This window comes from Periplaneta americana, chromosome 9 (genome assembly GCF_040183065.1).
Source record: "Periplaneta americana isolate PAMFEO1 chromosome 9, P.americana_PAMFEO1_priV1, whole genome shotgun sequence".
NCBI classification, from domain to species: Eukaryota; Metazoa; Arthropoda; class Insecta; order Blattodea; family Blattidae; genus Periplaneta; species Periplaneta americana.
The window spans coordinates 135,828,575-135,843,516 of record NC_091125.1 but is presented as its reverse complement, the minus strand read 5'-3'; the positions used below and the strand labels follow the sequence as shown (position 1 = coordinate 135,843,516).

The 14,942-nt window shown below is 36.7% G+C and overlaps 1 protein-coding gene and 1 non-coding gene across 22 annotated transcripts in view; both read left to right on the top strand.

The window, feature by feature from the left end:
* LOC138706539 (coiled-coil domain-containing protein AGAP005037) overlaps positions 1–14,942 on the top strand; it is a 1,408,895-nt gene that overhangs the window by 690,241 nt on the left and 703,712 nt on the right. For 20 of the 21 annotated variants that reach the window (XM_069835948.1, XM_069835949.1, XM_069835956.1 and 17 more), the window contains one exon: positions 7,606–7,632. The exons of the other annotated variant lie outside the window; for it this stretch is intronic. In XM_069835948.1, the coding sequence (XP_069692049.1) occupies positions 7,606–7,632 (27 nt within the window). The remainder of the gene's footprint in view (positions 1–7,605; positions 7,633–14,942) is intronic. 21 annotated transcript variants of the gene reach the window in all.
* Positions 9,423–9,528, top strand: LOC138706839 (U6 spliceosomal RNA). The gene has a single exon (XR_011334088.1). It is a non-coding gene; the product is annotated as a U6 spliceosomal RNA (small nuclear RNA).

The window sequence follows — 14,942 nt, the reverse complement described above, 5'->3', positions numbered from 1 at the left end:
CTTTCTGTGCTCTGATTTCTCACAGACTGTTGAGCATAGTTTGTCCACATTCAGCATATACGACTTAATATTTTCTTTCTTTCTTCCTTTCTTTCTTTCTTTCTTTCTTTCTTTCTTTCTTTCTTTCTTTCTTTCTCTTAGTTTAACCTCTCCCTTTTAGGTTCATTTACACGACCCACGCCACACGGGCCTTACAGACCCGCGACCTGTCGGGAGAGGAATTAATCTATGGATCACATACGTACTTTTTGACCACACAAGAACATGGAGGGCCTCCCCGGACGAGGGATCAGCTCAATGCCAGGGCCACCTCCGATACAACACAAACATTTAAGACAGTACACAGCATTCACTCACACATATGAAAGGATTAAGGGAAGGATCGCCGTCCATGGCCGGACTTTCAAGAGGTACAATCCCGGAATTTGGCTGGAAATAACTGAGGAAACCATGAAAAACCTCAGTTAGGATTGCCGGCCCCTGGGATCGAACCCCGGACTTCCCGAATGCAAGGCCATCCCTCTACCACTCCGCTAGCCCGCTCGGTCGACTTAATACAGAATGGAATAATACGTAATTGCTACATACAGTACAAAATAAATACACATTACAGTACTATTATTTAGTCCTGACAGTCGCCGGTGATGTGCGCCTGGGTCAGGCGAGTCCATTAAGTTACGCCAAGGGATGGTTCAGATTAGTCTGTTCCCTACAGTCAGAGTGATCTGATGTCAAGTTGTGTTTTCAGTACAGTTAAGCTGTACTGCATGCCTTTACCTACCGCTCGCCCTAATTTCTGCTCCGGAACTTTCCCCACTACACCTATTACTTCCCCTCTTTCGCGTCGCCGAGCTGTCAGGACTAAATAATCGGTCTGTACTGATGTAGCGCACACCCGTTTGAGCAAGCTCGTATTCGGGGGGGGGGGGCGGTTCCTATAAATACTATTTTGTAATAATTGGAACATAACAAAGATTCAATAGAATTACAAAACTAATACAATTATTACAAAACAAGGATATTTACGAAGATAAAAATAGAGAATCAAGTCAAGAATCCCGGTCGGGGCAAGTTACCTGGTTGAGGTTTTTTCCGGAGTTTTCCCTCAACCCAATATGAGCAAATGCTGGATAACTTTCGGCACCGGCATTATCACCTTCATCTCATTCAGACGCTAAATAACCTAAGCTGTTAATAAAGCGTTGTAAAATAACCCACTAAAATAAAAAAAAAATGTCAAGAACAGAATTTAAGTTGGAGTGAATAAATAGTTCATTGAAATTAAGAAAAATAAAAAAGGAAAAAGGGACATGAATACAAAATAATTTGCTTAATCTCTTCTTAATTGATTAAACTCAAAATAAACTAGGTCAGGATTTATTATCAAAATATAGTTGTATAACCTTGGCCCGTATTATTCCAGTGGTGAAAAAATGTAGGGGAGAGTCGGGTAGTATCGGACATCGGGTAATATCGGACAGTGAGTTTCTTTAATCTACCGCACGATGACAGTGCCTGATTGACATGGTTACGTTTCTGTGATATCGCATAGAGAAACGTAACCATGTCATTCAGGTACTACCATATGGTGGTAGATGAAAGAAACGCACTGCCCGATATTACCCGATGTACGATACTACCCGACTCTCCCCTACGCTTTAATAAAAATTAATGGAATTTTGTTTTTATCTAAATTTGTCGCATGGTTTTTAACAAAATCATATGACAGTTAAATGGTATGGTATAGTGTCCAAAGACGGTATTGTTGTAGTTTTTTTTTTTTTTTTTTTTCGTGCCTCGAATCGAAAATTTGTTCAGGCAATCGCGATCTCTTCATCTTACTGTGAGTAAGAGACAGAGGTAGAGAGAGAGAGAAAATTATTAATGAATAAATAAATTAATGAACTATGGGAGAGAGAAAAGTTGACTAAGCCTTCAACTCAGAGTTTATACTACAATTCAACACGTCACCGGAACACAATATGAAGTTAACTTTTGTGACTCATTTGCACATGTTGACAGTAATTTATTGCTTTAAAACGTGACTCATTCAAGTGCATTTACATCTCAATTTGATGTGTGTACATCAAATGAGATAACGCTGTTTGTTACAAATTTAAGAGATTGGATGGAATAAGTACGTTGAAAGACACTTCATGTTAATTCTGGGCGTGACTGTGAGGTGGGACAGGGACATATGAAAATATTTTTAACTTTGTGAAAAACAAGTTGACTGACTCCATCCTTGCGTGTCCCTTGACTTATTCTTCTTCTGTTACCTTGATCTTTGTTCTTGCACCATATCGCCTACATCATGATATGCGATTCCCGCTAATTGTTGTAACCCGTTCAATTCCAAATCCTCTCTGTTATCCTGGACTTTCCTAATTCTTTTTCTCCACAAATCACGGTGTATGCAGGCAGTTATCTTTAAAATTCAACTTAAGCTCGATTCACATTATACGGAACATCAACGTCACGTCACGGACCAGCAGCGTTAGATTAAAATATTGTACAACGCATTTTATATGGTAGCGTTCACATATACCGTCAACGGCACGGACCGTCTAGGATTCTCGAGGAGAATGTTTTCACGTGACGGAACCTGTACGTGAACGGTTTTTTTCTGCTAGATCAGCCGTGGCGAGAACGTGACTCGCGAGACTTTGTGGCTTGCAGTGATAGCTGTGCATTTCGCTTGCTTCTAACCCCCGCCAACCCCCACCCTCTCACTCACTGGAGTGAAACTCCGTTCCATTTGTATTTGTCTCCGACCTGCGAGTGGCATATGTCTCTCTCGAAACCATGTACGAAAGTTTCAAGTAGGATGGGAGGACACATTTTTTTTTGCTGTCAATATGATGAGAATATTAAATGTATGATTTGTTCACAAGTATTACGAGGAAACAGTTGTATAACATAAACTGATGAAACATTAAAAGGTTAAGTGTTATTGTTGTTATCATCATCATCATAATCATCATCATCATCATCATCATCATCTCTGTACGTCGACCCTTTTTCAGGAGATGTACGAATAATCCGGTTAGATCTTCAATTTAAACTCACATATTTACAATGTGATGTTAAATAAAGCTAAATGTAAGGACTTGACAAATGTTAAACTTTTTAAATCTTTGCCAAAAAATAAATATCCGAAGCTTCGTTCTTTCGCTTGCTCTGTTGAAGCCATGTTCGCTACAACTTACGTTTGTGAAAAATTATTTTCAACAATTAAAATAGTAAAAACCAAATTTAGATCACGACTGACGGACAAATACCTTCGTAATCAACTACGACTGGCAGTAAGTGACATAATTCCTGATTTTGAAACTTTGTCGCAGAGACATTCTGAAGACAGTTAATTTTAGGTTGTGATATTGTTAATTTATTGTTCATTTCTTTCTTCGTTACACGTACTAAACATTAGTTTGTAGCCTTGTACTGTATAAAATTATATTTAAGTGCTTGACGTAAGGAAAATGAAAACCTGTTACTAAGTCAGACAGTTGCTTCACTTCCCCTTCGGGTGTCCCCCTCCCTCCATAGGTGCTATGCACGTTGCAGGTTACACAGTGGCTCGGCGCACGCTGTGCTAGACTCTGGCAGCACCGTTAAACATTAACATGTCGTAGCTCCTATGAGAGACAATCAATTGCACTCTAATTTTTTAGGATTCATAGATAAATGACTAAGAAAAGCAGAGAAAAAATTTGGAATCAAAACTTCTTTGGATAGTGAGAAAAAAAATTACTAACTTCGAAGTCACCCGTTCAAAATAAACATTGACACTCTCAAAATTGATAAGCGACAAACTTTTTTATTTTTCACGTTACATGGGGGGTCAAAGCGAGAGAAATGTTTAGAAAAAATGGAAATTACTTTTAAAAGTGGCTGATATTCAAAACCTGTACCGATTTGCGAGTTACGGCGAGATTAATGCGGGGATTTGCGTGGCGGACTTTCTTATGCAGAGTGACAACGTTCATCTGTTAGAACTGCGGTAGGTTTACTGGCACGTAAAAGAACTCTTGCGGGACAAAATTCCGGCACACCGGCGACGCTGGTATAACCTCGGCAGTTGCGAGTGTCGTTAAATAGAACGTAATATTAATTAGTTTTTATTTTATCTTGTTATGAATTTCCACCCAAATGTCTACTTCTTTTGCAGGTTACAGTTTAGTGCCCATATGTCTGATCCATATATTACTACTTTGTACTACTGAGTGTTTTTTTATTTTAAAATGATTTAAGACTTTCATTTTGCCCAACATTTTTTAGCACCGTATCAGCTCAAACCTAAAGGAAGGCAGGGAAAGAGTGAACTGTTCGGAAAATAGTTCTTGGTAACGAATGCCTTCTCTGATGATAGGGCCAGTCCTTAATCCGGAAGCGCTGGTTGTCTCTACACGATGTGATGTAAACACTTAAAGAGCTAGCACTATGTTCCACTTATTTTCCTCTAAATTGTGCTTGCTGAAAAGGATTGAATGTAGCCCTAGATCATATATATCCCAGATAGATCGGCCTTATAGGCTTTGACGTTAACGACTTTTGTCAGGTTTACTACTCTGCCACCTAGTTGTTACATAAGGAGTCACGTCATAATTCCCATTTGAATTGCATTAGCGACTGTACTGCCATCTCGTGTTCGTTTACGGCGGACGGGTGGCGATCCTGGCGGTTGTGCTCTTCAAAGTGCAAACGATTTTAACATAGCGATGATCTATCTGTTACATATATGATCTAGGATGCAGCTTACTAATAAATAATCCTTTTTTTTTCAGCATCTTTTTTCATTCCCTTTACAGCTAGTCACATTTTTAGACGGTTGCATAAATAATTAACTTCAGTTTAAAACGTCCAATTAATCTTAATTTATTCTTAACTTCGAATTTTTGGTTGTATAGATACTAACTTTAAATTATTTAGTCTTAACTTTCTGTTAAATATAACTGCTGAAGCCTTTCAAACTAATCATATTAACACAGAAAATATTTCAGAAAGAAAAGAAGAGAGAGGCTTCTTCTTATAAGTAATATGGCGAACGAAGTTTATTTTCATTGTATTCAGACGGACATTTGTTAATTTTTAAGTTGTAATTGTGGCGATATGATATTATTCACACATTTAATATGTTTTTCTGTGTTAAGTTAAATTATAAATTAATACATCCATTTATTTCCAGGTTCCTGATTATTTTAATATCTTATCTGATGATGATATTGAATTTCAGCGTGTTCCTCGTGTTTTAAATAAGTGAGGAAATCCATGCATTGAACTCTTTGACAGAGAATTTAAAATTAGATTTCGATTACAAAATTTGTAGTGGAGGAACTTGAACAAAGGTTCCTTACATGTATTGATATTCAGGAGACGATGATGATTGTTTTCTCTCATTGATGAAACAGTTGAAATTCAACTAGCTTTACATACGAATTTCATTCATGTTTCGCGATATTGTCACACATTTTACTGAAACATTTAATTAATACTAAACCTAGTTTACATGTTCTTAAGTTAATTTTATACAACGTACTGTATGTAGAAACTAACGTCGAGTTATTTACTAATATCCAGATAAAAATAACTTACAGTTAGTGACTTTTATGCAACTGAGCTTTGAAATATTAAAGCAAAAGTGATTATTTTGGATTGCATTATTTGATATTTTTAATATTATTTCATACATTACACTTTACTCTTATTTAGCGGTTCTATTCTCTTTTGCATGCCTTGAATAAGATATTTTCCTCATTTTTACTTAATTATCATTGTACCTCATTTCTTACAGAAAATATGGGTCTATGATAAAAGAAACGGGAGTAGTATAGTCCATCGCTGTGGAGTAACGGTCAGCGCGTCTGACTGTGAAACGGGCGGGCCCGGGTTCAAATCCTGGTTGGGACAAGTTACCTGGTTGGGGTTTTTTCAGGGGTTTTTCCCTCAACGAACTGAAAGAATTGCTGGGTAATTTTCGGCTTTGGACTGCGGACTCATTTCGCCATCATTCATTCATTCATAGTGTTATGTCCAAGGGCAGGTCATTCACTGCAAACCCAGCATTCTCCAGTCTTTCCTATTTTCTGCCTTCGTTTTGTCTCCTGATATGATCCATATATCTTAATGTCGTCTATCATCTGTTATCTTCTTCTTCCCCGAACTCTTCTCCCGTTTACCATTCCTTCCAGTGCATCCTTCGGTAGGCAGTTTCTTCTCAGCCAGTGACCCAGCCAATTCCTTTTCCTCTTTCTAATCATTTTCAGCATCATTCTTTCTTCACGCATTCTTTCCAACACAGCTTCGTTTCTTATTCTGTCCGTCAACTTCACACGCTCCATCCTCCTCCATATCCACATTTCAAATGCTTCTAGTCGCTTCTCTTCATTTCGTCGTAATGTCCATGTTTCTACCCCATACAATGTTACACTCCACACAAAGCACTTCACTAGTCTCTTCCTTAGTTCTTTCTCCAGAGGTCCGCAAATTTCGCCATCATTAATTCACATATCATCATCCATGCAATAGCCCGGGTTAAGCTCACGGTGCTGCGTGCTGTACTTGCACAAGAGTTCGGCCGTTGGTCTACCCAATCATTCACAGAATAGGAATGGTAAGCACATTAAGCCACAGACTGCAGTGTAAGCCTTCGTGTCCCTTCTCCGTACAAAAAAAAAAGTCTCAATAATATGCTTTTCACTTGTTCTTGCAAGAATTTAAATTAGAATTTTCATTATGCAAAATGGAGGCTTTACACTTTGACAACAATAAACACTAGTTTCAAGAAAGCAGTAATAAAGAAAAGATGGAACCATGACAGGGGAAATGGGAATATCCTGAGAAAACCTGCATCAATGTGCTTTTCCACCACAAATTCAAATTTCAGTGTTAGGGATTTGAATTTGGATCTGTACAACTAGAAACCGACTCTTTAGGCTCTCATCTAACAGATATTACTAGTCTTAACAGAAGGAAATAGGATAAATTGTGAACATATGCATGGGAAATGGGAGTATCCCTATGAAACATATCCCAACAACTTATTTATTAATTATAAATTCCTTTCGAACTGTCGCCCTCGGTATCGTAGTTGGTATAGCGCTGGCCTTCTATGCTCGAGGTTGCGAGTTCGATCTCGGTCGAGGTCGATGACATTTAAGTGTGTTTAAATGCGACAGGCTCTTGTCAGTAGATTTACTGACATGTAAAAGAACTCCTGCGGGACAAAATTCCGACACACCGGCTACGCTGATATTATAATCTCTGCAGTTGCGAGTGTCATTAAATAAACAATATTTTTTTCCTTCCGAACTCAGCTATCTTCTCAACAAAGGCGACACACTGGCCGTGGGATTCACACTGTGCACTAGCTTGGTTTTAACAAAATATGCTTCAATTAAATGGATTTTATAACAATATTAACTTGTGCTGCATCTCATTTCAGGAATTATTGAGTTAACATACGCAAAGCTAATAGCCTGTTTGCAGGTTTTAATACTATAGTTATTAGTATATTAACTTGCTTTTTATATGCTTGATATACTAACATATGTTTTTGTTTCTTTTTTTGCACAATTATTTTGCCTGGGACTAACAAACCTTCAGATGAGTTCCAAATCGCAAAGAAGAAAGGTAAGTTTGCTTCTTGAGTAATATTAACATTAAACTTATGTTTTAATGTAGTATTGTTGGTTTTCAAGACCGTCAGATAAATAATCTGACAGTCCGGAGAATTTTATTTCTGAATTCTGTTGAATCTTTGTATTTTGAGTATTCTTTTTATTTATAGACCATTTTTTACTCATTAACCTTTTAATTACTAATATCTTCTATGACATTCTTTAATCAAAACTATACTTTCTCATTATCTGAACTGTGCAAAAAATATTTAATGTGGTATGAAATCGATATTGAGATTTTTACGTAAAATAATATACCGAAATTATGGTTTCTAAATCAGAGTCGTGCACAACCGGTTACGAAAAATAGAAATTATATATTGCTATTGAACGCCAGGCCCTACAGTCAGTATGCAAAGCTCTCCCATCTCGCGGATTGTTTCAGGGTCGGTTTATCGAATGTTCGAGTTGTTTCTTACTCTTTTAGGGTCGATGGCAAAGGCAGACCACATGGAGTCATGCAGGAGTTACAAGAGCCCTTGCAAGGACGCTTCTATCATTGTGTAGGCTTACCATTTAATTGATAATTCTTTCTCTCTCTCGGTACATTCAATCAATCATCCATCGATTCATCCATCATCCATTCATTCATTCATCCCTCGACTCATTGATTGATTCATTCATTCATTCATAGATTCATTCATTCATCCAGTCCAGGTATTACAGTTGGGTACCTTCAAGGGCAACAACGTGAAAGTAACTACAAGCATTTGAGTTTCTTAGTACTTTTCTTTTTGTTAATAACATTCTATCATTCTTAAAAATGATTTGTTAAAGTAATACCGCTTCAGATCTTTAGAGTGATTAAAAAGCATTATATCTTTTCTAGAGGTATACATTTTGAGTTTATAATGTAAATATTATACTAGAATGTAGGCCTATATACTTATTTGCTCTTTTCTTTGATAAGTAATTGTAATTTATTTTATTCTTGCATTTCAAAACTCACCAGATTTAATAGTTTGCATTGCACTTATTTCCTTTGTTGTTACCAGTGTCTATTTGTTCATTTATGTACTTATTAGTTATGAAGATAAGTGTATTAATGTGTCCAGTCAATAATTTGTAGACCTATGTCAAGCAAACTCATTTTTTTTAATAAGACAAAGTAAATTTCCTGCATTTGTTACTCCATTTGTGTACTCGGAAATAATCGGTTTTATGTATCATGAATTGCGCCTGGTGTTCTGTCTACCTGCAAAACATACGGGATAATTAGTTGGAAATTATTGAATATTCGGTCGGTTGCCCGACCTTGACGGATGTTCTCTAACCGATCGAATCTAAACCGGTTGTAAGCAGCGCTATTTTACAGCTCTCTGTTCTGAACCTCCTGCTTATTTCGCTATTGTAATTTCACTTCCCCTCTTTCATAATTATCTCCATTTATTTCCCATATTTCGGGCTTATGTTCGTCACTGACCTTCGTATATGTCATTAGTTGCTGATGGTAATGCTATGTACCGTGGGCCCATGGTAGCTCGTGGGACCGGTGTTGAGGATCCGCGGTGATGTCTATGCGGTAAAGTAAAGCAGGCTGTAGGAGGTAGTTCGGGGGCGGCCCGTAAAGGAATCTGTATCGCGGGGAACTTTACAGCATGCACATCATTCCATTCCGAGTAGTACCATAGGCCCACTCAAACAGCCTACGTGCGAGGGAAGTCCCCAGCTCATGCCTCTTCCGTCAAGGGGACTATAGAATAGAATCATCACATCAGTTTTGAGCTGTGTAATTTAATTGATGTACTCGCTTCGGCGGTACATATACAAAAATTGGAACGATACAGAGAAGATTAGCATGGCCCCTGCGCAAGGATGACACGCAAAATGTGAAGCGTTCATTAATTTAAAATTAAAAAAAAAATTGAAAAAAATTAATTTCATTTTCACAGTAATGAATTAATTTTCAAGCCCCTAGTTGCGTTTTGTGTTTTCATTTACTTGCTTTTAAATTGTTTTATACAAAGTGGAATGTAACCGCTGCACCAAAATGAAACTGGTAATAGATTATGAGGAGAGATTTGAAAAATATATTTTTTTTTCTAACATTCACCATTTTAGATGAAAGCGTTATGTTTCTATGAACCATTTGGCAACATCATGGCTATTGCAATAACTTTAGCAATCGCGACCACCCATTTCTTACCTTCCCCTCCCCTTCTGCTGTACTCACGTGACACTGCGCTGCCTTGCAAGATTTATTTTAACGATTTTCGTAATTATTCAATTTAAATTCACGGCTAAACGGTTTAATTTGCAAAAAGAACTCAAGACACTAACCATTCCCCGATATTAATAAGCTGAACCTTCCTCCTGTGACTCTGCACATGCAAGAAAGTATTTTCCACTCTTCACTCATTAAAAAGATTGTACCACTACCCAGCTAAATTAAAGCAGACGCTTGTAGAGACTTATTATGCCTCATTTCGATTATTGTGACGCTTTATTCAGTGATCTCAGGGTGGATTTATCCCAGAAACTGCAACGTGTTCATAATGCGTGTGTTCGTTTCATTTGTAATGTCCGATACTACGATCACATTTCGCCTTCTTTCGATAAATTATTGTGGCTCAGGTTAAATGAGAGGAGAAAGTTACATTCCCTTTCTCTCTTATACCGAATTTTGCACAACTCTACTCCCTCTTACTTATCTGTCCGATTCCACAGTCTTTCTCGGTATCATAATTTAAATACTCGGTCACAATATAACATGCTAGAAATACCACTGCACACATCATCTCTTTATTCTTCATATTTCACTGTTGCTACTTCTCGTCACTGGAATTCTCTGCCGCCTAAAGTCAAGGGCTGCCGAACTTTAATTTCCTTAAAATGTAAATTAGAAAAATATCTTATGATGAGTTGCCAGACCTGACGCGTTGCATATATTTAATGCAATGTGTTCCACTGTATTCATTTTTATTTATTTTTTTTTTGTTTCTTATTTTTATTATCTAAATCGTGTTTATTTGTCACTTAACGCCAATTATATCCCACTGTGTTGTTTTTTATCATTAATCTATTTTGTGTACATTTTATCCAATTATCGGTTTCTGGTTTAATTATATAAATCCTACTTAATTGTAATCTAATACTAATATGTATACTAATGTGTTTATTTTTATTTTTACTGTGTACATTTTTTTTATTGAATTATCGGCTTCTGTTTTTATGTGATTTGTATTTGATTCTAACAACATTAATATGTATTTCACTATGTTTATTTTTATTTTATGAGGTAAATTTTATGTAACTACCTCTTTTGATCTCATTATGTACTTAAACTGTATCAGTATGTAATTACTTAATTCCGATCCAGTTTTATGTTCAACTGTGTAAGCAAGTTTTAATCCTGGTTGAGTGTAAGAGAAGGCCTTACGGCCTTAACTCTGCCAGGTTAAATAAAGCCATTATTATTATTATTATTATTATTATTATTATTATTATTATTATTATTATTCAGATTATTTTTACCTATCTGCTTGTATAGCAGTCAGCCATTTCTCTCAGGCCGTTAACGCAATAGAGCGCTGCAAACATTGGGAAAAGACTGTTTTGTTCCCTGTTTAACGGTGCTTCATCGAAGGAGAAGTGTAATAAAAGTGTTATTATATTTAACGTGTAGGATCACCTCTTAAATTTTGGTGCATCGGTCCCCTTCCTCCCTTTATGTAAGTTTTTGCGTGATCATATTTTCTCTTGTCGATGTACGTAAATTAGTTGCCGTTAGTTCTCATTTTCCTCTGTGTTTCATATTAGGGGCGCGCTTCTAATTGACGTCACAACACATCTCGTTTAATAATAGTATTACCTTGCCCTACGCTTCAATGGTGTGTAGGTGGACACCTTTACCTTTACCTGTTACCTATGACTTTTATTTGCCATATTGCCGTACAGTAGCGAGGATTTTTTTTCCCTTTGAAGTCGAGTTTACCTGTATAAACTGTACATCAGTGACTGATATTTTCTAGGATAAGGAAATATAAATTTTAGGGAACAAAGCTTAATGCTCGAAATACCAAAGGGTTGTTTGAAAAGTTGGTATAGGCCTATTCACTTTATTCTTTAGAATGGGTCTGCCGACACGATGACCTTTTCTTTTTCGAAATAAATTCTTTGGGAAGCGATACACTTCTTACAACTCCCCGCCCACTTCTGAAACAAATTCTGTACGCCATTCTTTACCAGTTTCTACAGGATAATGGAGCAAGCAGTTTTCACCCCTTGATCACTTCGAAACCTCTTGCTCTCAAGGAAATGTGTAAGTGGTATATATTGAGCATAACCCGTCTCGTCCCAGAATCGACCGATTCGTCCCGACGTAATTTTCGGTGCATTAATATGCAATAGGGATGTCCTGAACTAGCACCAACAGATAGCGCCCGTGTACTTTGAGGGATGCGCTTTGCGTGTGATTTGTTTTCCGGTATATAAACATTGAGGATTTTCGTAGTGTATTAGTGCATTAAATACTCTTAAAAATAACTCAAAATGTCAAATTTTTGTTGTACTCCTGTTTGTGAAAACCATGGAGAGCCTTTTGTCTTCATTCAAGTCCTGAAATATTCTGAATACATGCTTTAAACCTTAAAAAAAATCTAACTAATTAAATTGCACCTCGAAAGTGCTAGCTATTAAACAAAAATAACTATTTCAAGTAAGGATCTGCTAGTTACAGTTCAGTTTTGGAAGAGGGAAAAGAAAAATTAATACAATCATGTGCAACCTCGACAGCAAGCTATAGGCCTATTATATTCAATATTTCTAGGAGTCTCCGAAGTTTACGCCAGCATTTTACGCCTGCAGTAAACTCTCGATTAGCTGAGATGTTTATTATCCAGGACGATCCGTAGTGAAATCCATTTCGTGAATAATGTTTTTAATGTGCTGTAGACTAATGATTAAAACCGTGTTTTTACTTCAAAATTTCAAAACCATCCTACATAGTATTCAAAACTGTATGTCCTTAACCTACAAAACGCATGAATAATCGTGATACTACTGCGATCATATTATATCATCTTTCTGCAACTAGAGAAAAAAATACGAGGAATTCAATCTCGATAGTCTCTTCCCTATTAAAAAAACACATTGGTGGCTGCATATCCTGTTTTTAGCGTATGGTACTTACAATACTAATGATTAAAGAGATAATATTCACCTTCGACAAAGTTCCTATTTTTATTTATTTATTGTATTCGTACACCTCGTTCTCAAAGTTATACTGCAGATTTCCCCATCCATCTCTTAAGGCGAATCGCTCAGTATTATAACAGTTTACGCTATTATTTACGGTAAATTAAATTAAATTATGAGTTTAGAAAATACTGAATTATATTAAATTACACTAGGTTATACAAAATAATTATAAATATAATTTTTACACGCACAGAAAACCAACAAGCGGGAGAACGCAATCAACTGTAGCATATGACATAATATAGCCCTACAACATGTTGTGCCACATGGAACGCTCCTGCCATCTAACGGTAAAACTTCGCATACGATATCCCTATAGTCCACCTCGTCCCCACCTAATTATCGGCGCTTTAATCCTATAGCCCAACTCGTCACGGGTGTGAGAAGAGGTGAAAGCAGGTAAAGACAAAATATTCCTTACCACTTTATGCAGATTTGGGACTGCGCAACCAATTTGCAGGTTGGTGTGGTTAAAAATGTTGTCTTTCTTGAGTAAAATAGTTATACTGTATTAGACAGTGAAACTGACAGAATAATTTACATCAACACATAAACAAAATATATCCGAACCTACACTACACATTAGAAATTGAAAACAACAAATCCATACATTTTCTAGACTCACAATAACAAAAGTACACAACAAACACACATTCAAAGTATTATGAAAACCCACAACAACAACAACACATCCAACCACCCCACACAACACAAACAAGCTGCATTCCGAACAATGGTACACAGACTACTCAACATACCAATGAACCAACAGGATTACAAGGAAGAGCTAAACACAATCAAATACATAGCACAAGAAAACGGATACAACCCTAACATACTAGACAACATAATACGTAAGACAAAACATAATCACAAAAACATAAGAATACAACACAAACACAAGAACACAAAAAATACATCACACTAACATACGAAAACAAAAAAAAAAAAACACACAAGATTGCAACCTCATTCAAGAAATTAAATTACAACATCGCATACAGAACAAATAACGCTCTACAAAAACATCTCAACACACAAACAACACAAACAAACAAATACAACCACACAGACGTATACAAACTCAAATGTAACACCTGCAACAACTTCTACATAGGACAGACAGGTAGATCATTTCAAACACGTTACAACAAAATTACAAAACACTTCCACAAATGCTAACCACACCCACAGAGACATCAACACAGACATGGAAATACTGCACATCCAACCAAAAAGCCAGAAAATACACTAGAACAATATGAAATATACAGACACACAAAAACACACCCCAACGAAATTCTCAACACACAACTCAACTTCAAAACACACACACACTCTTTGACTCTACACTATACCACAGGAACACACCCTCACAGGAAACAGAACAAGTGGCGCCAAGACCAAAAACGACCAGTTCTGAACATGACCCATAAATAGGTCGAAACATCTAAACGAGGTACGTTGAAATTTAACAAAGGAAAGTCTTACCATACATATTCCAAAGAATAATTTCGTTAGAAGTTTAAGTGATAGCAGTGATGCATCAAATGACTCGTTAAACAGTAGCGATAATAGTTCAGATTAATGGATGAAGACTCCGCCTCCAGCGCAGCGGTAAGGTTTAGTAACCTCCTACAGCGGAATTTTGGCAGTTGTTAACCTATAGTTCTCTCCACTGAAATTTGTACATGTGAACCAAGTAGACTGTATTCCCGTCGTTATCTTGTCTTCTCAACGTCCCAGTTATCTGTTAATTTCTCCTTCCGTCTCTCAATCTGCGCCAATGATTGTAACATCGCAATCTTTTTGTTCATTTACTTCAATTATTTCTCCTTCCGCTTATATCTGATAATACTTCGGATATGTTTCATTGTACATGTAAAATAGACGTAACTGAAGATGAACAAAATTCGTAAATTTATTATATAAATAGAGAAATTACAAAACTGAAATTCTTATAGAAAACATCCTCTTGGTTATCCTTTCCCTTCTCTTCCCTTCCTCTCTCCTTCCCACCCTCACTCTCCATCTCTGTAATTGATTTCTAACTGCCGCTTCCCC